The sequence below is a fragment of the Anomaloglossus baeobatrachus genome, chromosome 5 (genome assembly GCF_048569485.1).
Source record: "Anomaloglossus baeobatrachus isolate aAnoBae1 chromosome 5, aAnoBae1.hap1, whole genome shotgun sequence".
Classification (NCBI taxonomy): domain Eukaryota; kingdom Metazoa; phylum Chordata; class Amphibia; order Anura; family Aromobatidae; genus Anomaloglossus; species Anomaloglossus baeobatrachus.
This window is the reverse complement of record NC_134357.1, coordinates 518,484,204-518,512,038: the sequence shown is the minus strand read 5'-3', so window position 1 is coordinate 518,512,038 and position 27,835 is coordinate 518,484,204. Positions and strand designations below refer to the sequence as shown.

Genomic DNA, 27,835 nt, shown 5'->3' with positions numbered 1-27,835 from the left:
TCACAGGTCCTGTAAGCACAGAGCAGCCATATATCCAGTGTGCGGCTCTGCAGGAGGAGGTATGTGGAGATTCCCCATTACATTAACCCCCTCAGTGCTGCGCTCACACTCCAGGAGACAGAACGTGTTCCCGTCTGTGCGGCTCTATCAGGATCTTTCTGTATGGGATTAGATGGGGTCACTTCCCTCCTGACGCCGCTCGCTGCTCTGTTACTGTGCAGTCTCCATTATGGCCGTCGCCCGCTCCATGTTGTCACTGTCAGGAGATATTAAAGGGAACCTGTCACCACTTTTTTGGACTACAAGCTGCGGCCACCACCACCGGGCTCTTATAGTCAGCATTCTAACATGCTGTATATAAGACCCCAGGCCGCTGTGAGAACATAAAAAAACACTTTATAATACTTACCTAACAGTCGCGCGGTGGGCCTAATGGGCGTCTCCGTTGTCCGGTGCCGGAGCCGCCTCTTTCGGACATTTTTGTTCTCCTCTAGCCGCGCTGCATGACGGGTCCGACGTCATACACACTCGCTGGCATTCCGGTCCTGAGCAGGGCAGATCAAAGCCTGCGCAGGATCGGCGAGTGTGTATGACTTAGCCACGTCATGCACACAGGCTTCAGAAAGAGGACAAAGATGGCCGAAAGAGGAGGCGCCCGCACCGGACAACGGAGTCGCCCATTAGGCCCTATTCCACCGCAGAGCGACCGTTAGGCAAGTATTATAAACTGTTTTTTATGTTGTCACAGCGGCCTGGGGTCTTATATACAGCATGTTAGAATGCTGTATATAAGAGCCCGGTGGTGGTGGCCGCAGCTTATAGTCCAAAAAAGTGACAGGTTCCCTTTAATTTTCTATCATTATCTGTTACTGATGGCCCCGGGTCTGGCGTCCAATCTCTGCGGAGGCTCCTGCACTTTCTAACTTTGTGTCTTGTTTTTGTGTAATATTAGATACAGATATTTTCGATTTTCCCTTTTGTTCTGTGTCTTTGGTGCTGCATTGGAGATATTCTGATGCTGAAAGAGAGGAGGAGCGCACCACAAGTATGTGGCAATTAAATATAAAGGGGTGCTAAAAGGTGCAACAGGTAAGAACTATATAGAAAGGGAGAAAACGATGTTGCATATAGCACAAGCACAACCCAATAGTGCATAAATAGTAGAAAAACCTTTATTGAACATCACTAAAAACAAAATACAAAACTGCAGACCCAGTGACCCATGATCTCAAATAACCCCATATGATAATATATTCAAGATGAAAACCTCAATGGTTAGTGATAAATCACAGAAGTGTCAAACCCCAATGTAACAAGTCAATGACAAGCAATTATATATACATCCCTGTAGCCAAATAACAGTATAATCACAATTCAAGTAACAGAGAGATAGCTATGCTGGTCAGTAATCCCTACAACAATAGTAGTACAATCATAAGGTCAGAAGACCGAAAACCGGGGTGGGTAAGAGGGTATGCAGCAGAGCCCCATGCGTGGGGCTCTGCTGCATACCCTCTTACCTACCCCGGTCTTCTGTCATAGGAGTTCTTTCCCCTGGACGCTCTACTCCCCTGCATCGGCGCCCCACCAGGCTCTCCCTCAGGCCTGGACTGACAGGCGGGAGGTGCGGGACTTCTCCCGGTGGGCTGGCCGGTGAAGGGGTGGGGGGGGCCTCTCCCGCACTGCCTGCTGTTTAAAATTATTTTGTGGCTGCCGCCGGCCGCCACCATAGCGGCGGGGTCCGGTGAGCGGCCCCCGCCGCCAATTTTCAATGCTGCTGGCCAGGGCCGGATTGGCCATAGGGCAAGTCTGGCAAATGCCAAATGGGCGGTCCCTGTAGTGGGCCGCTCGATCTGCGGCCACTCTCTCCTTTGCAGCATGAACGGCAGGCAGCATTTGCCTTTAGCTGCACGATCATGCTGCGCTCGCTGCACAGTTAAAATAAGTAGGAGCAGGAGGAGGGGGGGGTGGTGTGCTCTGTGCCGCCCCCTGCTCCTGCTGATTAGACAGTGACAGTAGAGTAGATCGAGCCTCCATCTGGCCCGCGAGATGTGGGCGTCCTACGCTGCTCCCCTGATCAATGGAGAGCGGTGGACGGGCCCTGAAGTTTGGCAGCGTCATGATGACAGTGCATTGCTGACGTGATCACATGGCGCGCAGACACACGTCGGTTATCGGTAAGCGCTCCACGAAGCCGAAGATGAAAAGTCTTATCAATGTGGATGAGAAGGGAGGGGCGGGGATTAGGGCACAAGATGGGTGAAAGGGGGCACAGCTTTGCAAAAGAAAGTGGAGGGAGTACTTTATACAGATGGACAATGTGTGTGTCTGCGTATGAGGCCTGGCTGTGTGTGTGTGTGTGTGAGGCCTGGGTGTGTGTATGAGGCCTGGCTGTGTGTGTGTGTGTGTGAGGCCTGGGTGTGTGTATGAGGCCTGGCTGTGTGTGTGTGTGTGTGTGTGTGTGAGGCCTGGGTGTGTGTATGAGGCCTGGCTGTGTGTGTGTGTGTGTGTGTGTGTCTGTGTGTATGAGGCCTGGCTGTGTGTGTGTGTTTGTGTGTGTATGAGGCCTGGCTGTGTGTGTTACTGATAAACAATGCAATCCGTTTGGCGGATTCCTTTGTTTCCCATAGACTTGTATGAGCGGCAGATTGCGACTGATGCCCTTGCGTTGCATCCGCCACCCGGCTGATCAGTCGTGGAACGACTGACCGTCGGGCGGCAGGAACGCAGCATGTAACGTTTTTTGAGCAGCGGAATCCTTATGTTTTCACTGCGCATGCTCAGATCTTGTGTTTAATCATTCAAATGACTGTCTCTCTCTCGGCGGCCGAACAATCAGCTGATCGTTCACAATAGCCAGCCACCAGGAGATCAACTGATCTCTCTTAAAAGTCGGCGGCCGGGAGATCAGCTGATTGCTCTCAAAAACCGGCGGCCGGTAGATCAGCTGATCGCTCTCAAAAGCCGGTCGACGGTTTTTGAGAACGATCAGCTGATCTCCCAGCGGCCGGCTAATGAGAGCGATCAGCTGATCGTTCTCTCTCTCGTTTTACAATGGAATCCGCTTTCTCATGACAATTAATTCCATTTCTTGTCACCCGTTGTACAACGCATCAGTCACAAGCATCAAGCAACACAAGTGACTGATGTAAAACAACGGAAATGTGAACATAGCCTATGATGGAGAGGGGCAGCCTGGGGGGAATATAATGGATAGAGGCAGCGTGGGGGGAATATGATGGAGAGAAGCAGCCTGGGGGGAATATGATGGAGAGGGACAGCCTGGGGGTAATATAATGGAGAGGGGCAGCGTGGGGGGAATATGATGAAGAGGAGCAGCCTGGGGGGAATATGATGGAGAGGGACAGCCTGGGGGTAATATAATGGAGAGGGGCAGCGTGGGGGGAATATGATGGAGAGGGGCAGCCTGTGGGGGAATATGATGGAGAGGGGCATCCTGGGGGGAATATGATGGAGAGGGGCAGCGTGGGGGGAATATGATGGAGAGGGGCAGCCTGTGGGGGAATATGATGGAGAGGGACAGCCTGGGGGGAATATAATGGAGAGGGGCAGCCTGGGGGTAATATAATGAAGAGGGGCAGCCTGTGGGGGAATATGATGAAGAGGGGCAGCCTGTGAGGGAATATGATGGAGAGGTTCAGTTTGTGGAGGGGATATTTTGTGAAGGAAGCACTGCAATTATGTTTTCAGGAGTGCAGAATAGGAGACATTTATGGGGCAGTATAATGATACTTTTATTTTTAAGAGCGCCATGTTGGGAAGTGTTGCAGAAGGTGGAGAAGAGGGAAATCTGGACACATGAGCACTGTGCGCAACAGCTCATCATGGCGTCTTTACTTCATGGAGACACATGGCACGGGAACAACTCTGATTTGAGATTACATCACCTATAAGGTACCTGCATGTAAATCATTTTGATACTGCCTGAATCTCATCAGTACTGTGGTTCCTCTATGCTCCGCAGTCTGATGATGCCTGATAACAACTACCAACTCACAGCATCTCCTTACCATTTTTCAGGACAACCTGGGAGTTGGTTTGTACAATACAATTGTACATGGGGCTAAGGTTGGTTATTTATTCATGTTCTGATGGTAATTTTGGCTCTGCATTCATGTGCTGACGGTGGTTCTGGTGCTACATTTATGTGCTGACGGTGGTTCTGGCGTTGTATTCATGTGCTGACCTTGGTTCTGGCTTTGCATTCATGTGCTAACGGTGGTTGCGGCGTTGCATTTATGTGCTGACCTTGGTTCTAGCTTGTTATTCATGTGCTGAAGGTGGTTCTGGCTGTGCATTCATGTTCTGAGCTTGGTTCTGATGCTGCATTCATGTGCTGATGGTTCTTGCACTGCATTTATGTACTGATGGTGGTTCTTGAGCTGCATTCATGTACTGAGGCTGATTCTGGTGCTGCATTTATGTACAGATGGTGGTTCTGGTGCTGCACTTATGTACATAACAATATGTAACAATCCAAAACAAGCTTCATGGCTTCAAGTTAAAATGTAAAAAAAAAAATCTTCAAAACTTTGTTTTGAGATTATGAGGAGAATTTGACGAGATTCTTATCCACAAACAGTGTAAATTACATAGGTTCATATTGATTTTTTGAGCAGAAACTGAGCATAATCACACCAAATCCTCATTAAATCCTTACAAACTTTATTCCAGGGATGCATTAATGTACTCATGGTGGTTCTAGTGATGTATTCATGTAAGTGCCCCTAACATGATACTAACTGCTCACATCCTCTTGATGTCTGATGCTTCCTTTTTTGTTATAAAAATTATAAACTGCTGTTATGTCTGCTGTCTATAATTGATTGGTTGCAGTGCCGTCATTGTTACGTGATATCAGCGTTGCAGACAATAGCAGGCCTGGGAGGGACAATAAAGCAGTTTGTTTTCAAACAAACAATCAATCCAGGGAATGGGTTTCCAAAACCGGGAAACCACTTTCAGGGCATTTTTTTCTGTTTTTTGACCATCTTTTTTTTTTCAGTGTTTTCTGATTGTTTTTGCCACATTTCTTACTGCGCTTCTAAGAAAAAGCAATGGTAAAACGTAATAAAAAAGACGTCCAGGCATCTTTCGAGCCTTCCTATTAACCTGCATAGTAAAGTACAGAGCGTCTTCCGAGTGGCAAACACCAGAAGAATGGAGCAGTCACTGCTTTTAATCACTTGGTGGTTTTAGAAACCTGAACTGGTTAAAAGATGCTGAAAATCCTGAACACAACGAGTAGATGCATATGGTCATTCCAGTATTTTTCATAGTGGTTTCCATGGTGGGATCTGCCCCCAAAAAATGTCATTGCACCTTCCCTAAGTGGTATGCACCCAAAATAATCACCAGTGAAAACTACAGCTTCCTTCCATTCCCCCTTTCCAAAAAAGCAAAGTTATGGGTCTCAGAAATTGGTGGAAAAAAATCTGATTTTGTATCCCTGCCCTTCAGCAATATGAAGAAGCCACTGCACTATGGAGGGCAGCATCCTTTTCATTATCTATGAGCTCTGTAGGGAAAATAGCAGCAAATAAAGCAATAAATAGGACTATAAGGCTATGTGTCCACGCTGCGGAAAATGCGCGAATTTTGCCGCGGATTTCTCGCGGAAAAGCCGCGGATTTCCCGAAAATCTGCAGCACAGGTACTTACCAGCCATTTCTATGGCATTTTTGAAATGCTGTGCCCATGCTGCGGATTTTTCCGCAGCGGATTTCGTGCGGATTTTGGTCCGGAAAAATCTGCAACATGTCAATTATTGTTGCGGATTTTCATCTGGATTTTGCCTTTAAGGCTATGTGTCCACGGTAGAATGTACCTGCGGATTTTTCTGCCTGAAAATCCGCGACTTTCGCCGCGGATTTGCCGCGGATTTTGATGCGGATTTTTTTTTTTTTTCCCCATTCAAAACCAAAAATCCGCACCAAATCTGCACCAAACAATTGACATGCTGCAGATTTTTCCGGATCAAAATCCGCGGCAAATCCGCAGCGGAAAAATCCGCAGCATGGACACAGCATTTCCAAAATGCCATTGAAATGGCTTGGAAGTGCCGCTGCTGCAGATTTTCGGGAAATCCGCGGCAAATCCGCGGCAAAATCCGCGCAAAATCCGCAGCGTGGGCACATAGCCTAAAATTGAAAAAAAAAAAATCTCAAAATCCGCATCAAATCCGCGGTAAATCCGCACCTGCGGATTTTGCGGGAAAGCTGCGGATTTTGATGCAGAAAAATCCGCAGCTACATTCTCCCGTGGACACATAGCCTAAGCTGGTTACAGCTGTGACTACATGTTATATGGTCGTGTTACACAATCTACAAGTGCACAAAGATATCACACATTCACCACGCGACAAGTGGGCCTGTGTACCCCCAAATGCCAGGGCTGAATGTGAGTCCCAGTCCGGCCCTGCTCTCCCTCCACCTTGCTCTGCACTGGTCAGGCGTTTCTGTGGCTTTATCCACCTCTATGCAGAGTCCCTGGCTGGCTATTCTTTTCCTCCAGGTTTCCTGGTTATTGACAGAGCTTTCTGTTTTTCCAATTCCTATTCCCTATTATTTGCTCTGACCTTATGATTGTACTACTATTGTTGTAGGGATTACTGACCAGCATAGCTACCTCTCTGTTACTTGAATTGTGATTATACTGTTATTTGGCTACAGGGATGTATATATAATTGTTTGTCATTGACTTGTTACATTGGGATTGGAGATATTCTGTGATAAATCTGTGTGTGTGACTATAGTTGGATTGTGTGTTATACAGGACGGGGCCAGGACTGGATGTAGTGATCATGTGAAGCCGGTAACAGCTCCGTAGATTTGTTACATGGGATCTTTATGATGTTACATTATCATCTTCTCCCCATACAAGTTCCTACAATATCGGATCCTCTCAGATCTTCTATATAAGAGAATTTTCCTGATTGACCTGCCAAGGTTGGATAGGGACAGGGACAAGATGGCAGAGAGGATATTACACCTCACCCTAGAGATCCTCTTCCGGCTTACTGGAGAGGTGAGAGATTCTGATGACGTCACATTACACCATTCTTATCTATGGGAATAACAGATGGACAGAACTGGAGAGGTGAGGGCTCTGGAAATGTCTGTAGTGAGGTTTATTAATGTGTCTCTCCATATCCAGGATTACACAGTAGTGAAGAAGACCTCTAGTGAGCGCTGTCAGGACCGTGTGAAGAACCTTCAGCCCAATCACAGGGCCTCCACCTCACCCCCTGATACATGAGGACATCAATGTCCAGAAGATCCTAGAACTCACCTACAAGATGACTGAGCTGCTGACTGGAGAGGTGACACTGCTGGGAATGCTGGGACATTATACAGTAACGCTATGAAGGGATCGGGGATGACGGTATCATTGTATGTGTCAGGTTCCTATAAGGTGTCAGGATGTCACCGTCTATTTCTCCATGGAGGAGTGGGAGTATTTAGAAGGACACAAAGATCTGTACAAGGAGGTCATGATGGCGGTTCCCCAGCCCCTCACATCACCAGGTAATAGACAGGACTAAATACAAGCGGTCTATAACTATCTGTATGTAAAGAATGAATTCAGTCCCTGTATGTGTTTCCTCCAGTTCTATCCAGTGAGAGGACAACACCAGAGAGATGTCCCCATCCTCTTCTTCCACAGGACTGTAAACAAGAAGATCCCGATGTTCCTGAGGATGATCAGGTAGATGGAGAGAAGGTGTCATAAAATCTCCCTATGATGTGTAGACGGCTGTGAAGGTCTTGTTTTATCCACCAGTATTTATACACTGAAAGAAAAAAAATATTTAATGAGAGACACCGGTCCTTTCCTGGTTGAAAATGTAATGTATGGAAATTTGACCTGTGACCCTGAAGAGCAGAAGAAAATGAAGTGAACAGTTTAGGTGTGAATCCACATAAGAATGGGAAAATCTAGTGATCTGGGTAAGGCTGAGTTCACATGTCCTGTAATCATCCTTTAGAGCTGATATTGCAGAGGACCATTGGCAAAATGTCTGTAAACACAATTTTTTTTGTCCGTTGTTCAATAACTGATGTGTGCTGGATCCGTTTTTTAAGATGGGAGTCTATGGAGGACAGATCTCTTAACGGATTGCTATTTAGTTATCTTATTTACTTGTATTTGTAACAGATCTGTTTTTTTATTACAGGATGTATTAAAAATGGAGGATAAATAGCAATCCGTTAACAGGTCCGTTAAAAAAAACGGATCTGGTAAAAATCATTTTGCATCATCTCTGCAGGATCCATTCTAACTTATGGTTACAGGACATGTGAACTCAGCTTAACTTTGAGTATAGTATGGTCCTCAGTGCTAGATTAGCCAGGGCCAGTATTTCTGAAACTGCCGACCTCATGAGGTTTTTATATACAATGGTATCAAGAGTATACTGATCAAGGAAAAAAATTAAAGCAGATCCTGTGGATGTAAACAACTCATCGAGCAAAATATCAAGAGTCATTCTTGAGGACAGGCAATATACAGTGATGTAAATCACAGCGAAGTATAGTGCTGTGTCCATCTAATGTGTCTGAACTTGTTTCTTAGCACAGACAAGCCCTAACAGCAGACAACCACATCCAGTGCAGTCTAAGGGAAACAGAAAAGATTTAAGGCTAAGTTCACACATCCTGTGTTTTCAATCCGTCAGGTCCGTTAGCAACGGATCAGTCATTTTCAAGATGTCAACTGATGCAACTGATGTGTTTTTCACAGGATTCCTTTCACAGGAATCCTGTGAAAAAACGGATCAGTTGCGTCCGTTACATCCGCTGTGCGTCCGTTTTTTGACGGATCAGTCATGATCCGTCTGTGTTTGGGACAGCCCAGTGGGCGTGCCAAGCATGCTGGGCATGCTCAGTAGAGCATGACGGAATCCTGCGCTGGATTCCGTTGTAAGACGGATTACGACGGAATCCAGCACCATAGACATGCATTACAAGCTTGACGGATGGCGACGGATTCCTGCGCGGCGCGTTAATTTTGACGGCCCGAAAAACGTTACATTCTGCGTTGCTCCCCGCTCGGCGGTCAGTCAAAAACGACGGACCGCGACGCAGCGGATGCAACGCAGGGTCATCAGTCGCAATCCGTCGCTAATAGAAGTCTATGGGGAAATACAGGATTCCTGCAAAATATTTTGCAGGATACCGTAATTCCCCAAGGCGACGGATTGTGACTGATGCAAAACACAGGATGTGTGAACTTAGCCTAAGTGAACGAAAAAGGGCAGAAATTGTCAATTATACAGCAATGCTGTGAAGGGATCGGGGAGATGACGGTATCATTGTATGTGTCAGGTTCCTATAAGGTGTCAGGATGTCGCCGTCTATTTCTCCATGGAGGAGTGGGAGTATTTAGAAGGACACAAAGATCTGTACAAGGACGTCATGATGGAGGTTCCCCAGCCCCTCATATTACCAGGTAATAGAAAAGACTAAATTATCACGGCCTTTAATTATCTGTATGTAAAGAATGAATTTAGTCCCTGTATGTGTTTCCTCCAGTTATATCCAATGAGACGACAACACCAGAGAGATGTCCCCATCCTCTTCCTCCACAGGACTGTAAACAAGAAGATCCCGATGTTCCTCAGGATCATCAGGTAGATGGAGAGAAGGTGTCATGAAATCTCCCTATGATGTGTAGATGGCTGTGAAGGTCTTGTGTTCAGTCTTGTTTTAATATACACTGAACAAACAATTTATTAGAGACATCGGTTCTCTCCTTATTGAAAATGTAATGTATGGAAATTTGAGCCGTGACCCTGGAGAGCAGCAGAAAATGAAGTGAACATTTTTGGTGTGAATCCACATAAAAATGAGCAGATCCAGTGATCTGAGTAACTTTGAGCATAGTATGGTCCTCAGTGCTAAATCAGCCAGGCCAGTATTTCTGAATCTGCCAACCTCATGAGGTTTTTACATACAATGGTATAAAGCAGGTTCCCCAACTCCAGTCCTCAAGGCCCACCAACAGTGCATGTTTTCAGGATTTCCTTAGCATTGCACTGCTGTTGCAACCAGCACCTGGGCAGGTAATTACATTAACACCTGTGCAATACTAAGGAAATCCCAAAAACCTGCACTGTTGGTGGGCCTTGAGGACTGGAGTTGGGGAACACTGGTATAAAGAGTATACTGAGAATGTTGGGATTTACATCCCTTATTGAATGATATATCATGAAACATTCTGAGAAACAGGCAATACACAGAATTGCAGTATGAGTTAATGTATCCTTCCTATCAGGTGTCAATATTTCAGGCTGGTCGAGGTGCAGTAATGGTGCGGGGAATGTTTTCATAGCACAACCCGTGTCCAGCTGTGGAGGAATGTTTAGACACTAGGGCTTACAGTAGAAGGACAATGTGCTATTCCACAAGGGTCGTATCGTCATGGATTTCTTTCTCAGCCTCCATATTCCTCAGACCTTAAAACATCTGAGTGATGAGGTAGAATTTATTGGTTAAAGAATGTCAGTTCGACCATCTAATTTGTGGGAACAACATGAAGCTGTACTATTGACATGGAGCAATAATCCGGTAGAACTATTTCATCATCTAGTAGAATATGTGATGTGATGAATTGTTGAGGTTGTGAAGCTCTAATGCACAGATGTCTGTAATAATATGGCTGCCCAGTGTATATTTTATACTTGGTGGAGATGACAGGATAAAGCTGATCATAGACATTAGATGTTGTCTGGATCTTCTCACAATTTTCTGGTTATGGAGACTGCTGGTTACAATTAGGAGGTGACAGGTTGGATTATACAGGAGACCTGCAGCTCTGTGATATTTACTGCTGTCAGTTTTGATCGTCATGTTCATTTATGATCTTTTCTTGTCTTCAGACTAATTTTCCATCTGTGACTTTTCCAATATTTGTTTCAGGGTGAAGATCTGACCCATATTAATACTACAGAGACATATGTGAGGGGTGATGAGCGGTGTAAAGAGGAGATTCCTACAGATAACCGCACAGGTCAGTAGTAACCACTAAATGCAGAGAAGTCACAAATATTAATCATTGGCTGGTGCAATTGTATGTTTAATTGTTTAGGTTTTGTTCACATAGAATTTTTTTTTTTCCTGTGTATTTTACATCTACATATTTAGCACTTAAACAAAAAAACCCCACTTTGTTACACTATTTTGTATTGTCTTCTCTGTAGAAGATACACTTCTGTATTTGTGGTCTTTACACCGGACTCTCTTCTCCATGGATGTTTCTTAATTTACTTTTGAATCTTATGCATACAAATCAGAGTGAAGAGGGGGTTAATGCCGCGCATCAGCCAAAATGAAGATGTAGCACGTTGATGTTATAAACGTATTCTTTTATTCCATCGGTCTACGCGTTTCGAGGATACACCTCTTCTTCAGGACCAGTGCATCAACATAGTAATACTATGTTGATGCACTGGTCCTGAAGAAGAGGTGTATCCTCGAAACGCGTAGACCGATGGAATAAAAGAATACGTTTATAACATCAACGTGCTACATCTTCATTTTGGCTGATGCGCGGGATTAACCCCCTCTTCACTCTGATTTGGATGCACATCCTTGTGGGGCTGCAGCAGACGCCTTCATCCTATGCTCTATCAGTGGTTGTGACTATCTCACAACCTTTTCAGGTGAGTGTATTTTTCCTGATCTACCTCACTGATCTGTTGGTATTGCACTATCAGCGCTCCTTATTTTTCAGTTTATACTTTTGAATCTTGTCAGTTCTGGGGATTTCAACTCCGGATTACTGATACAGAAGGTGGAAACTTTACCAGTGAGCCACAGGCTGCTTTGTTGTGTACACGAGAGTTTCTCAGCCTGGAAACCTCGGTAGCCTTATTCTTGAAAAGCATAATATACTGGTAGATAAATTGGTAATTATTTTTTCCATGTTAGTTTTTACAATGGTATTAAACTCGCTATGCAGAACTTTATTTTCTATTTTAAAAGAAAGGACACACAGCTGAATCCAGTCAGACCCCATAAGGCCTCTTTCAGACGTCCGTGTTTAATCAGGTAAAAGCCACACGCAGCGATATGGTCATGTGTGCTTCACTGAGAGCAATCATTCATTTTTTCAGCTGGCTAACACTGTACCAAACCATTTTTTTTTTTAAATATGACACATAACGGAGAAAACACATGTCTTTGAAATTAAAAGATTTTCTATAGTCACCTGTATCCAGCGCTGCTGTCTCCTGCTTCTTACCCGCCAGTGACAAGTGAGAAGCCAGCAAGCAGTGTGTGTGCAGTGACGTCCAGGGGGTCATTGGAGTTCCCAACGAACTCTGATGACATCCTGATGAAACCCACGCTACAGCGGGTGTCACAACAGTGACTTCACGGGTTCATCAGAGTTCATTGGGCACTTCCATGACCTCCTGGACGTCACTGCACACACACTGCTTGCTGTATACTCACCTGTTACTAGCGATGCTGTCTCTGCGATGCTCAGGCTTTCAGGTGGTCTGATGTGGAGTGAATATTCAATGAATATTATGAAGGGGGGGGGGGGGTCAGAAGCAGCAGAGCCGAAGACAGCAGCACTGCATACAGGTGAATATAGAAAATCTTTTTATTTCAAAGACCCGTTCTCCGGTACCTTTCACACTGATGTCACACGGATCACATCAGTGTGCGATCCATGTGAAACCCGTGCTGCCGGAGAAAAAACGTACCTGTCTCCGTGCGTGCGTGTGGGGCCACAAGGGGTCACAAGGTCCATGTGAAAACGCAGCCGTGTTAGTAACGCCATAGAATAACATGTGGCATCCATGTTAAACTGATGTCACACAAATCTGACACACGGATGTCTGAAAGGGGCCTAATAATCAATGGGGCCTCTCTCCTTCAGTTTGCATCAGTTTTGCAGCAGATCAGTTTTGGACAAGAATTCCTTTTGTCTGTTTCTTAAGTAGAACAGGAAACACCCCAAACATAACGGTGAACTTAACCTTAAAGTGAACCGCTGGTTTTCGGCTCAGTTTGCACGATCAGAACGTTCCCGGACTTCCGGACATGCGCACTACAGCAGTTTGAAGCCAGGATTCATACACCCAGCTTCATAGTATGCATGACTGGAAGTCTGGGACTTCTGATCATGCACACTGAGTCGAAATCCAGTGTCGGGCGCGGTGGCAGCAGAGAATGGTGATATTCACCAGACCTCTGATGCTGTGCATTAATCAGCATGTTAGCACACCCATAGGGGACGACTAGCCAAGGTAAGTAACGCTCTTGTGACTAGTCCCTGGCCTCATTACCATGTGAGAAAAGATCTTTAGAAATACTTTGCTAGATGCTAGTGTATACAGGGACGGTTAGGCAGGGATTAGCAATATGCACCCAGAACTGCTTGTGGTTCTTGGTGCATATTGCACCTGACTGGTTTCCTTGAAGCTGTCCACCAAGAAGAAGCTTCATTATCAATTTTTTTACCCTTCGCCATGACAGCACCACCGTGAGAGAGAGAGAGGTTCCGCCCATCCTGAACAGGAAACCCAGTTGAAAATAAAAGGGGCAGTACCACTCCCCAGCTCCAGTTTTGGGTTTCCTGTTCAGGAAAAGAGACCTTGGAAATGGAGTTCCCCAGGTCCAAAGAAGAAAGCAGGCTCACCAGTGGGGCCAGGAGCTTCTGAGACCTGATAGCGCCTCCCCAGGGGGTTTTGGGCCTAGCGGTAGCGGGGTGCAGGGCCTGGAGATCGGATGTGATTTCGGCCCTGCGCCACTTGTGGCTGCGCATCCGCACGGTTACCTGGTCAGAGAACCCTGTCGGTCTGTGCGCACGGGTGAAGGACGACGTGTTCGCATCACTTCCAATTGCGGCGCCGATGACCCGTAGGTGACCGCTGGCGCACGGGCCCCATCCAAGATGGCGGCGCCCTGTAGCATGAATGCCGGAGGTTGGTTGCTTCCGGACCGGAGGAAGTAAGTGGCGGACCTCTAAAAATCTCCTGTGTGTGTGTCGCTTCTGCTGCCTTTTACTCTGTGGCTATGGATGTGGAGGATGATGAGCAGCCCCAACAAGCAGTGCAGAGCCTGACGGCAGAAAGGCAACAGCTGCAGCAGCAGCGCAAGCATGAGGACCATTAGTCTCCTCAGCAGCATCACACAGAGGATAGGCCTTCCACAAGACGGTCAGACTGGAGTAGGTCCAGCTATACGTTTCGGGGGAAGGAATCCCGGGATTATACCAACTAGATCCGGTATTTTCAATTTTGCATCACGGGGTGAGTGATCATCATTGTGTATGTGGCTAAGGGTTTCGCTTTTTCTTCTGTTTTTTTTAGGGCCCTAGGAAGAGACTAGCCAAACTTAAGCAGAAGGAATGCGCATTATGTAAAGAACCCTTACTCTACCTTTATGAAAAAGCTCTGCGTGTTTCTTGTATCCAAAAAACGATATTAGAGGAAGCCCCCTTCCTTTTCAGCCAGCATCAAGTCACTAGTCGAAAAGGAGATAACAGTCCCTCAAATCCCTTAAGCCTAAAAAGAAGAAGAGGAAGGACAGGTGCGCTCGGGCTCATCCAGTTGAGTCTGACTCCGAGACCTCTTCATCGGGTGATGAAGGGGGTGGTAAACCCTGTTTTCCGGTGTCGGACGCCTGATAAAGGCAGTCAGAACGACCATGGGGCTTGTGGAAGATACAAATCCAGAATCCTTAGAGGACATCATGTTTAAAGAACTGGAACAGAAAAGGAAAAAAGTATTCCAACCAAGTGACAGAGTTGTTACCTTGATTAAGAGTCAATGGGAGAAACCGGAAAGAGGGCCAGTGTCTTCAGCTCTTAAAAGGAAGTACCCCTTTTTATCTCCTGCTTTCTCCAGGATGTCATCTAACATCTTACCAAAGAAGGAACAGAGCACAATTTTGATTTCGACTGGGCATCTCCCAGCCAGTCCGTTCACAGTAGGGCCCGTCTGGCAGAATTCGATTGAGCAGCTGATTTGGCTATGAGTCTAATGGAAACTGCCAAGGCATCAGCAAGACAGGCTGCTGCCCCTTGTAACAATGGCAGAGATGTCACCACATCGTCCTTCGGGGTATCTTGGCGAATCTGGTCTCCCAGGCGCTGGAGCCAGATCATTAGGGATCGAGCCATATAGGTCCCTGCCATTGCAGGCCTGAGCTGCAGCCGATACCCAGGAAGCCCTCAGAAAACTATCCGCCTTCATGTCGAGCTGGTCATGTAGGCTCCCTAGATCCTCAAAGGGCAGAGTCGACTTCCTAGTGGATTTTGCTACCGTGACATCAATTTTTGGACACTTGTCCCAAGTAGCCGCCATCTCCTCCGAAAAGAAGGGATTCCCTGCGATTCCTTTCGTTCTCGTCCCTTCCGTAGGAGGAGATCAGATTGAAGGGGAACCCGGCAAAAACCAAGAGGCATGGAAGGACAAGAAGTAGAAGTCGGGTTTGTTCTTTAAACAACTCTCCTTTGATAATCGCAAGCCCTCCCAATTACTGGATATCCCAGGTAGGGGGGACACTCTCCTCCTTCCTTCCAGCCTGTGAAAAGATCACCTCCAGTCTTTGGATAAGGAGTATCATTGGAGAAGGCCTAAAGCTGGATTTCATCACGTCCCTAAAAATAACATCAGTAGGTTTGAGGGAGAGGCAGCAGGCCTTGGAGGAGGAGGTACTATCCCTGGTCCAGAAACTAAGGGACTAAACAAATTTTTAGTGTACCGTCGATTCAAGATGGAAACCATGGCGTTCACGGTGAAACTCCTATTTCCACAATGTTTCATGGCAGTAGTGGACTTAAAGGACGCTTATTATCATGTGCCGATACATTGCCAATTCTAGCAATATCTGAGGGTAGCAGTGTATATCAAGAGTCGGCTCAGGCATTATCAGTTTCGGGCCCTCCCATTCGGGCTCTCTATGGCACTGAGGGTTTTTATAAAGATAGTGTCGAAGATGATGAGTCATGTGTGGATATAAAACACTCTCATCATTCCGTATCTGGACGACTTTCTCATTGTGGCAAAAACCCGGGAACAATGCAGTCAGCACGCAGCGAGAGTGTTAACTATCCTCTCGGAGTTAGGGTGGATGGTGAACTTAACAAAATCAAGGCTTGTCCCTTCACAGAGACAGAGATTTTTGGGTCTCACGATGGACCCTCTCGCAGATCTGTCTTCTTCCGGAAGAGAAGGAGGACAGAATTAAATGACTAGTGTCCAAAACCTTACACAATCCTTATCTTTCACTAAGGGGTTCAATGTCATTGCTAGGCACCTTGACTTCAAGTATGCCGGCTGTTCCCTGGGACCAGTTCCATTCCAGAACCTTACAGCTTTGCAAACCCAAAGGCGGTTAGGGCCCTGTTTAGAGAAAAAATTCGACCTATCCATGGTCACTCTTCACTCTCTGGGGTAATGGGGTCAGAGATCACACCTGTCGAAAGGGGTCTCTTGGGTTCTTCCTGTCACAGACGTCATAGTCACAGACGCCAGTGGTACGTGTTGGGGAGCACATTTGAGGGACCAGGTGGGTCAGGGGGCCTGGGATCCTCAAGAGATAGTATGTTCCTCGAACTACAGAGAGCTCCGGGCCATAAAAAAAAGGCCTTGGGGAAGCTGCTTCCCTTTTCAGAGGGGCGTCACGTCAGGATCCTGTCAGACAATCGGGTAGCAGTCTCCTATGTTAACAGTCAGGGTGGAACAAGGTCTTCCCTGCTGATGTCCCTCTCAGAGATTTTCCACCTAGCAGAGCTACATCTACTGTCCCTCACTGCGTTTTATTTGAAAGGGGAAGAGAATGTGGAAGCAGGTTAAGAATGCACCAGTTGTCACAGGGGGAATGGTCTCTGTGTCCCACGGTCTTCAGGCAAATAGTAAGGCGTTGGGGGGGTCACAGTTATGGACCTATTTGCTACAAGAAAATAACAGGAAGGTGAACAGGTTTTGTTCTTTGAATCCCACGCGACAACCCTTACGTGGTAGACGCCCTCCACATTCCTTAGGACCATGGTTTCCTGTATGCGTTCCCCTCCCCCTTTGTGTTGCTTCCGGCTGTTCTCAGGAAAATACGGCAGGATCAGGCTCAAGTTCTCCTGATAACCCCATTTTAGCCATGAAGGGCTTGGTTTTATTGGCGAAGACAGATGTCGGTCTCGGACACCTGGGTGCTGCAGAAGACTCCCGAGCTCCTGTCCTAAGGCCAAGTTCTCCACCTTCAAGTTCCAGGCCTGCACTTGACGGTCTGGAATTTGAAAGGAGCTTGCTGAGTAATAGAGGTTTCTCTAGTCTAGTGTCTACTTTGTTAGCTAGTAGGAATCCGGTCACTACGAGAAATTATAGTAGGGTGTGGGATACGTTTTTGGCCACTTCGGGGGAAAGTCCTGTAGGGAAACCTGTGGTCCAGGCAATTTTGGAATTTCTCTAAAGGGGCTGGGAGATGGGTCTAGCTGTCAGCACTCTTAAAGTGCATGTCTCCGCGCTTGGAGGATTATATCATTATAATCTCGCAGCTAACCCCTGGGTAGTCCACAGAGCCACACCAGTCCCCACTTCCAGGCTGCCACCTTGGGATTTGAATTTGGTGCTGGATGCTTTAACGGGGAGTCCGTTTGAACCCTTAGACCAGGCTTTGGTAAAACTTGTCACCATGAAGGTTGTCCTGTTAGTGGCCCTCAACTCAGCTAGGAGAGCTGGTGATCTCCAGGCACTATCGTTAGATGCCCCTTATACGCAAATTTTTGATGACAGGGTCATTCTTCATCCAGACCCAGCCTACCTGCCGAAAGTGGTTAAACCTTTTCAGAGGTCTCAGGAGATAGTACTTCCTTCCCTTTATAACTCTCCAGTGTCTCCAGACATTAGATGTTAGGAGAGCACTTTTACACTATACCCATATCACGCAGGACTGGAGAAGATCTAGGTCTCTGTTTGTTTCATACCAAGGGGTTAGCAAGGGCCATCAGGTAACTAAGAGTATGATAGCTGGGTGGATTAGTGAGGCTATTTCTCTAGCGTACTCCTCTAGTGGAATTCCTGTTCCGGTCTCAAGGCACATTCTACCAGAGCAATGGCGACCTCCTGGGCGGAGAAGGCAGTGGTCCCGATTGACCTAATCTGTAAAGCAGCCACATGGTTTTCTCCATCTACTTTTTTTAATCACTACAGCCTTGATCTCTCTTCTAATTCTGAGTTGACGTTTGGAAGGAGTGTGCTGGAGGCTGTGCTCCCCTCCCCCCCCCAATTACTGATATCTCTATAATCTCTCACGGTGGTACTCTCATGGCGAAGGGTAAAAACCTGTATTACTTACCGGTAATGTTTTTTTCCAGAGTCCATGACAGCACCACTAGATGCCCTCCCAATTCTTTTATTATACTCTCAGACTTTAGGTATTCCTTTCCTATACTTGAAATGTATTTGGTGGTGGTGTGTACTAATCATTTCTAGAGGTCCTCTCATGCTCGATAACCAACTGGAGCTGGGGAGAGGGTCCTCCCCTTTTATTTTCAAGTGGGTTTCCTGTACACAGTGTATTAATTATCAAAATAGGTGGGTTTTAACAATCTGTGTCTTTTCTGGAAATTTGACCACTGACTGTCTGGGCTACACCTTTTGTCTTATCCCTTTGGTTATTACGAGCCCTCCTGGTTTCTGACCCCAGATCTCTTGACTACTCAGCCTCATGGCTAGCCAGTGAGTAGTGACTTGGTTTCACTCTCCAGTGCTTTCTTTCCATCCATTTCTGTGTGCTTTTTGAAGTATGTTTGGAGGTCATTCTCCTGCTGGAAACCAATCACCTAGGATGCAAACCCAACTTTCTGACACTGGGCAGTACATTGTGACACAAAATTCTTTGGTAATCTTCAGATTCATGATGCATTCCACAGTGAAAGCACCCAGTGACAGAAGAAACACAACCCCAAAACATCTTTGAACCTCCACTATTGGCAGACCATGCGGCCGCTTGAGCAGATGTCAATACACTTGAAATCACTTATGAGAGAGGGAGTGGAGCACTCCTCAGCACAGTGAAGCGCGATAATGTCACTACTGTGCTCCACTCTCCTGAGATGTGTAGCACGCAGTACGGGAACGAGGATAGATGAGTAGTCCTTTATGTATTTCCTCAGTGAGTACACAGTGGCCAGAGGACTATGGGGGTGCATTAAACGATATGGGGGCTGTATAATACTAAATGCCTGAATATGGGGGCTGCATAATACTTTGAGAGGTGCATAATAATGTATGGAGGAATATGAGGGCTGCAAAATACTACATGGAGGAATTTGTGGGCTGTGGGCTACATAATACAATATGGAGGAATATAAAGGGTGCATAAGATTATATGCAGGAATATTGGTTTGCATTACACTATATGGAGGAAGTTTGTGTGGGGTCTATCATTCTGGGCGGAGGGCTGTGTGGGGGTCATTATCCTATTTGGTGGGATAATAGGGGCCATTATACTTATATGTACACCCATTATATTGCATGGACAGATTTGTGGGGATCTTACTGTGCTGGGTTCACTATTCATTGGCAGGGTAGTTGAACGGGAGGGGGGTACAGTAGGGCCATCATACTGTGTGTGTGTTGAGGAATTTCCTGTAAGGTATCATGCAGTGTTTGTGGGGCACTTTTGCTGCCATCATACTTTATGGTTGTGTTCAAGGGGACTCTAAGAGCTTAAGTAGGAGGAAAATTACATTGCCTTTTTTTGGGGGGGAGGGCAATTTGAAATTCGGCTATGGAACCCCATGATTTCCTCATTCTCTTTTTGGTACACAGTAGAATGATGTGCTTTCTCAAAAAGGTTTAACTTGGACTCCTCTGTCCACAAGATGCTTTCACTGAAGGATGTCGGCTTACTTGTGTACATTTCGGCAATCTGTGGTCTACTGTTTTTGTCTCCGTATCAGCAGTGCGGTCCTCCTGGGTCTCCTGCCATAGCATTTTATTTCATTCAAATGTCGATAGATAGATTGTGCTGACATTGATGCACCCTGAGTCTTTAGGACATCTTGAATTTCTTTGGAAGTTACTTAAGACTGCTTATCCACCATCAATTATACTGCATTGCAACATTTCATCAATTTTTCTCTGCTGTCCATGTCCAGTGAGATTTGCTACACTGCCACAGGTGTAAACTTTTTGATTATGTTGTGCCCTGTGGACAAAGGAATATCAAGATATCTGGAGATGGACTTGTAATCTTGAAATTGTTGATATTTTTCAATAATTTTGGTTCCCAAGGCCTTAGTTCTCTTCTCCATGCTTAGTGTGGCACACACAGTGCAAAGAGTCAACTTCCTCCCCCCTTTTTCAATCTGGTTTCAGGTCTTTTTTCTTTGTCGCTCCTTATTGGGAGACCCAGACAATTGGGTGTATAGCTATGCCTCCGGAGGCCACACAAAGTATTACACTAAAAGTGTAAAGCCCCTCCCCTTCAGCCTATACACCCCCCGTGCTGCCACGGGCTCATCAGTTTTTATGCTTTGTGCGAAGGAGGTCAGACATGCACGCATAGCTCCACAGCTTAGTCAGCAGCAGCTGCTGACTATGTCGGATGGAAGAAAAGAGGGCCCATAACAGGGCCCCCAGCATGCTCCCTTCTCACCCCACTCTTGTCGGCGGTGTTGTTAAGGTTGAGGTATCCATTGCGGGTACGGAGGCTGGAGCCCACATGCTGCTTTCCTTCCCCATCCCTCAATTAGGGCTCTGGGTGAAGTGGGATCCTTTCGGTCTCCAGGCACAGGAGACCGTGCTCCATCCACAGCTCCTGAGGACCATGCTGGATAGGAGCCGAGTATCGTTCAGGGACATGGCCCTGCTACTTTGAGGTACTCTGTGTCCCCGTGGGGACCGCGCACAGCAACACTCCAGCATTGCTGGGTGTGCTAGTGCACCGGGGACAGCAGCGCTGACTGCGTTTGTGCCATTACACACTTCAGCGTCGCTGAGTGTGTTCGTGTAGGGGGACTGCCGCGCTGACCGCCGCTGCCATGGTTATCACTGCGGCGCGGCTGGGACTGTTAGTGCGCCGGGGACTTCCGCGCCGACCGCGCTTATACGGCGGCCGCGCTTATAACTCGAGTCCCCGGCTTTTGCGGCCTAGTCTCGTTTTCTTCCCGCCCCCAGCCCTGCCAGTCAGGGGAAGGGTGGGACGCTGTACAGGACGGCAGCACTGAGGGCTGGAGCATGCTTTGCATACTCCACCCCCCTGACTCTGCACAGTGGGGCACCAGTTCCCGCACTTTTCTGGGTCACGCCCACGGCTCCCTCCTCTCCTCAGGACGCCGGCAGCCATTCCTCTCAGCTCTGCTAACGCTGGAGAGGAGAGACAAGCTCAGGGAGACCCAGGCAGGATTTCTGGTGCCCACACAACCGCTTTGCGAAGGCGGTAAGCAGCACCTGTGGTGCTGGCCCCACTAGTGCAGAAGTGTACTTATAGATTATATGATTATAGACTATACTTTACACTGTATGGTGCACTGTTGATTTTTGTCTATATAACCTCCTGTATTGCTCAGAGGAGACAACAGCATGTCGTCCACAAATAGCAAGGGTGCCAAAGCACAGACTTACTATGCTGCCTGTGCAGCATGTACGGCTATACTGCCGGCAGGTTCCACTGACCCTCATTGTGTGCAATGCTCGGCCCCTGTGGCACTTTCTCAGCCGGAGCCTCTGCTAAGAATTCTGCGGCCCTCAACCTGACTGTGTGGCCATTGAGCCCTGGATCCTAGCGTCTTCAGGATTATCTCAAGAGGTCATTGCCACTATGAGACAGGCTAGGAAACCAACGTCCGCCAAGATCTACCACAGGACGTGGAAAATATTCCTGTCGTGGTGCTCTGCTCAGGGGTTTTCTCCCTGGCCATTTGCCTTGCCCACTTTTCATCTCAATCAGGACATCTCCTTACCCTCGTTTTGTCCTCATCCAGTTCACCAATGTGAAAAGGATTTGCACTTGTTAGATCTGGTGAGAGCACTCAGACTCTACATTTCTCGTACGGCGCCCCTGCGCCGCTCGGATGCACTCTTTGTCCTTGTCGCTGGCCAGCGTAAAGGGACACAAGCTTCCAAGTCAACCCTGGCTCGGTGGATCAAGGAACCAATTCTCGAAGCTTACCGTTCCTCGGGGCTTCCGGTTCCCTCAGGACTGAAGGCCCATTCTACCAGGGCCGTGGGAGCGTCCTGTGCCTTGCGACACCAGGCTACGGCTCAGCAGGTGTGTCAGGCAGCTACCTGCTCGAGCCTGCACACTTTCACGAAACACTATCAGGTGCATACCTATGCTTCGGCAGATGCCAGCCTAGGTAGGCGAGTCCTTCAGGCGGCAGTTGCCCACCTGTAGGACGGAGCCGTTACGGCTCTATTATGAGGTATTATTTACCCACCCAGGGACTGCTTTTGGACGTCCCAATTGTCTGGGTCTCGCAATAAGGAGCGACAAAGAAGGGAATTTTGTTTACTTACCGTAAATTCCTTTTCTTCTAGCTCCAATTGGGAGACCCAGCACCCGCCCCTGTTTTTGTATACACATGTTGTTCATGTTAAATGGTTTCAGTTCTCCGATATTCCTTCGGATTGAATTTACTTTAAACCAGTTTATAATTTTTTCCTCCTTCGGGCTTTTGCACCAAAACTGATGAGCCCGTGGCAGCACGGGGGGTGTATAGGCTGAAGGGGAGGGGCTTTACACTTTTAGTGTAATACTTTGTGTGGCCTCCGGAGGCATAGCTATACACCCAATTGTCTGGGTCTCCCAATTGGAGCTAGAAGAAAAGGAATTTACGGTAAGTAAACAAAATTCCCTTCTTTCATATTGCCCACATCTCTTACTTGCCACAAGTAAGTTTGAACGAGCATCATAAGCTTAAAACAAAGTTGTTTAATCACAATTTTGGAAAGCTGCTGAGTGGGCTGTCTTGATGTTACATGAAAATGTTATATAGACTTGCCCCTGACAAGTCCATTCAGTGCAATGAGGCAAATGTAGACCGACACAGTGGCTCAAGGGAAGGTCATAATGCGCTCTTAAGTGTGTTCCTGTCTCTGCTGCCCTGTGCTGCTGTCTAAATTTCCATAAACTGCACTGCCTCCAACGCCTGTTAGAGGTGTTGATGAGTGGGTACGGCCAAATGATTTGTGCCAGTTACTTTTCATAATTGTTGACTTCTTTGGATCCGTGTGCATCTCTAGATTTGCATCACAGACGAGTACAGGAGCTGCCTTCGATTGCATGCAATATCCTGGTCCAATAACTAGACTAGTGTATGTTGCTATACGTTCCACAAAGTTGACTGCTTCAGTGTTTTATATCCTTTATTCAGAAGTTTCATGTTTTTTCAAGTACAATTATCAGCATTTGAAATGTTTTTACACTTTTTAATAACACATACATCAAGTTTATGCAAAGACTCAATACTTACAATGTTCTCCTTTCTGTTTCAAAACCTTTTCCTGGCAGCTATTTCAACAACCAAATTAATGTAACCCCGAGCTGTTAATATATCTGAAACGAAGACTAGAGGGGTTGGGCTAAAGCATAATATCTCATCTCGCATAATAATCCTAGGTGTAAGAGCAGTGTGACATTTCCTTCTGAAGGCTTCTTCATGGCGATGTATACATAGTCTTGTCAAACACCAATAATTAGAGAATAAAATCCATACCACACAGGGCCACTAATAAATATTAATATTAAATATGAAAATCAATAAATATATTCTCAAAGTGTGGGGATAAAGGATCAATAGGACCATTCGACATTAAATATACCATACCAAAAAAAGAAGAAACCGAACTAAAGGGTCACTGAATATTATATCTTTATTAATACATGATTAAAATGCACACATAATAAAAAACACAGCTATTGACTGGAAAAGGGGCGTCAAAAAACCTGCATAGCATGTATAGATCATATACAATATAGTACAAAATATAATGAGGCAAAGGGGTTAGTGTAAAAGGATTCAATAAAGATGAATAAATAAATAAGTAAACACAATACACAACTAAATTGTCTAGTGCTAAGGAGTTGTGGCCAGAGGTCATGCCACAAAAATTAAAGTAAAATCAGCTGGTGATTCAGCTGATAGTAACCAGCAGGGTAACCATCATGGTGAAAATCCACAAGACACTAAACCAGAAGCCTCAAAAGCAGGTAAGATTCAAATAGGAGACGGCTCAAGACAGTGTCAGCCAGTAGGAGAAAACATATAATTGAAAGAGTGTCAGAATTGGCACACAATAACACTAAATAGTGGTATAATGATATATTCACCTAAAAGGTAACAGAGCACAGCCTCCTCAAGGTAACGCGACGCCTTCCCTGACGCTCGCACGTTTCGTTGCGTCTTCAGGGGGTGGAAGAAGACGCAACGAAAGGACCAATGCATCAGATCTTGAGGATTTGTGTGTTCAAGCGCATGCAGTGCGACAGAACTTTCTTCAGACAACCATTATTCCTCAATGATAGCGGCCAAAGTGAGCAAGTGCTTGTATTTCTGCTATGAGTGCTCATACATCATCCTAAACAAAACAAAATGTTTTGAAAATGTTGTTTCCATTTTTTCTTCATTTGCATACTACTAACATGTCTAAGGGTTTGGTGATTTTCATAATTATAGGGCTTTTACATATTCCTGTTGTTATTTCATTGTTGAAGACTGCATAATAGAAATAATAATATAGTTTCATGGCAGTGTTTATTGAAAAATAACAATTAAATTTCTTCTTGTTAGATAACGATACCAAAAGCTCAGAGGGATATCTGATATTATTAAATTTGGCAGCAGATGGTCATGGTATTAGAACAGATACTCAACAAAAATTGTTTCAATGGACTGTTTCTTCTGCGCCATCAAATACCAACGTCCAGAACCAAAGTCAAGGAACAGATGTTAAACATGTAAAAGCTCATGAAGTGAAGGACCCATTATCATGCTCACAATGTGGCCAATGTTTTATCAAGAAATCAAATCTTCTTATACATCAGAGAATTCACACAGAGGGGAAACCATATTCATGTTCAGAATGTGGAAAAAGTTTTAAAGAGAAATCTACTCTTGTTGCACATCAGCTACTTCACAGAGTGAAAACAGAATTGTCATGTTCCGAATGTGGAAAATGTTTTGCTCAGCAATCGCACCTTGAAGCACATCTGAAACTTCACACAGGAGAGAAATTGTATTCATGTTCAGAATGTGGGAAACTTTTTGTTTTCAAATCAAATCTTGATATTCATCAGAAAATTCCTCACACAAGGGAGAAACCATTTTTATGTTCATTATGTGGAATAATTTTTAGCAACCTATCAGAACTCGTTGAACATCAGAAAACTCACAAAAGGGAGAAGACGACATTTTCATGTTCAGAATGTGGGGAATGTTTTGATTACAAATCACATCGTGATGTACATCTGAGAATTCACACAGGGGAGAAAGGATTTTCATGTTCAGAATGTGGAATAGGTTTTATCAAGAAATCACATCTTGTTAGACATCAGCAAACACAGACACACAGGGAAGTAGAAAAAAAAAAAAGTTATAGTCAAGAAAAGTCACATGATTAACCCCTTTCATGACATTTGACATACATTTACGTCACTTTGTGGCAACCTCTTCCCAACCATTATGTAAATGTATTTGATGGAGATCGCGCAGACACAGGAGCTGGCCCGCATGATCGCCTCGGGAGCTCGGTGCAAGTTATAGCCGAGCTTAAACTGTCACAGCCAGGGACATTCCTCTCCCTGACCCTGGCTGTTTTATCCCTAAATGTCGTGATTAACAGCAATCGCACCATTTAGGGGGCTGGAGAGGAATCACCCTCGCTCTCACATCAGATCAGGAAGCCCGCGACATGATCACAGGGTCCTGCTCATTGCCGCTCAGCCAGCTACGGCAAGCCTCTTAGGCTATCTGTGCACGTCTGCGTTCTGGTTGTCAAATCTTCTGCAGCGTTTAAGTCACTGTATGTGTGTTTCAAAACGCAGCCGAAAAGCTGCATTTTTTAAAGCATTCTCACTGCAGAATTCATGCGTTCTGGATGCTTGCTCTGCAATAGACAGAGTGGGAAAAGCATCCAAAACGCACAAAAGAAGGGACATGTTTTTTAGAACACAGCGTTTTGGCAAAAAATTTCAGCATCCAAAACACTGCGTTCTAAAACGCAACGTGCGGATGGAACTTGCACAATCTTCATAGATTCTGCTGGGGACGCATGACGCATGCATTTACACTGCGGTGCAATACGCAGCGGAAAAGCATGCACAACGCACATGTGCGCACACAGCCTTAGCCAGGAACATGATCTAAGGAGTGATCTGCTAGTGTCGTTGACAGGTATAATATATGGCAATGCTGGTGCAGGGCAATACATTATATCAGTGATCACCGCAATAAAAGTTAATGTCCCATATAGGGACTACATAAAGTTAAAAAAATAAATAAATTGTAAAAATATTTTCCCTTTACCACCTAGCCTATTTTCACCTTCATGACCAGGTTAGTTTTCAATTTTGACCAGTGTCACTTTGAGGTTATAATTCTGGAATGCCTCAACAGATCACAGTGATTCCAAGACTGTGTTCTTTTATAACATATTGGTCTTCATATTAGTGGTAAATTTAGGTGTGAGGCTGCGCTCACTAAATGTATTGGGGGACACTCACTTGGCTGCTATAAATGAGGCACACAGGAACACTTTTCCATTTAAAAGTCCAGTTGGTTTATTTAATGCCGCACAAGCCACACTTAAACACAAAAGCCTCTTTCAAGTTAATGAGGTATCACACACAGAGTTGGATACAGTCCTTCTCATTATCGCATTAGTAACTGACCCGGCCAGTATACACTCAAGGCTGTTACCTTCTGCAAAGGTTTCCATCAGCATTTCAGGAGCTTGAGCAGGGCTCCCACGGATTCCTAGGAAGACTGCCTTTCTGAGATCACCAACCGGGAACTGTGACTTGCTCTCAGCCATGGATGCCGGTCAGTCGAGATCCCAGCAGGACTCCAGCTCCCTAATTGCAGAGCGACCACAGGTTCCATCCACCTGGCCTCCTAGCCAGTGACATCAGGGGAAACTGCAGCCGACTCTAAGGCTGTGTGCGCACGTTGCCAAATTTCATGGATTTACGTTGCGTATTGCACCGCAGCGTAAATGCATGCGACCTGCGTCCCCAGCACAATCTATGAAGATTGTGCATAATTCATGCGCACGTTGCGTTTGAGCGCAGCAAAATGCCAAAATTTTGTTCCAAATCGCTGCATTCTAAAAAGCAACATGTCACTTATTCCGTGCACTTTGGATGCAGCTCCTGCTCTGTCTATGGGAGAGGTTGCATCCAAAGCGCATGAAATTGGCTATTTTTCTGCAGAAACACTGCATTCATTATGCACTGTTTTTCTGCAGCGATTTGAAGCGCACATGTGCTGTCAAATCCCTGCAGAAATTTCTGCAGGGACACGACGCAACGTGCGCACATAGCCTAATCCACATGAACTCCTTCCAGGATGCCTCCAGGAAGTGAAGTCCTTCCAAGCACCCAGAGACCATGTGACTAAACAAACAGTCTCTTAAATCAGGCCAGACACACCCACAGGTGGAGGTATGTGATTATCCAGACCTGTCAAGCACACTGGCTATTGTTAAAGGCAACCTGACCCTTAAATACAGTACCAAGACTTGTGGAGCTACAGGTCCCATAGTAACATTTTCAGTTTAACCCCTTAAGTCCCCAGGCGTTTTGCGTTTTTCCGTAGTTTTTTTTCCCTCTCTTCCAAGAGCCGTAACTTTTTTATT

The 27,835-nt window shown here is 45.9% G+C and overlaps 1 protein-coding gene across 1 annotated transcript; it reads left to right on the top strand.

Moving 5' to 3' along the window:
* LOC142312031 (uncharacterized) lies at positions 1-27,835 on the top strand. Its single transcript, XM_075350901.1, has 8 exons — positions 1-59; positions 7,177-7,342; positions 7,424-7,547; positions 7,631-7,728; positions 9,348-9,471; positions 9,555-9,652; positions 10,941-11,031; positions 24,772-27,835. The coding sequence occupies exons 2-8, from the start codon at positions 7,319-7,321 to the stop codon at positions 25,599-25,601; spliced, it is 1,389 nt and encodes a 462-aa protein (XP_075207016.1). The 5' UTR covers positions 1-59; positions 7,177-7,318; the 3' UTR covers positions 25,602-27,835.

Bases quoted from the DNA above. Each gene is read 5' to 3' on its own strand.
- LOC142312031 (XM_075350901.1), top strand. From the start codon at position 7,319: ATGACTGAGCTGCTGACTGGAGAG. The intron at 7,729-9,347 runs GTAGATGGAGAG...TGTATGTGTCAG, and splicing joins ATGTTCCTGAGGATGATCAG to GTTCCTATAAGGTGTCAGGA. The intron at 9,653-10,940 runs GTAGATGGAGAG...TATTTGTTTCAG, and splicing joins ATGTTCCTCAGGATCATCAG to GGTGAAGATCTGACCCATAT.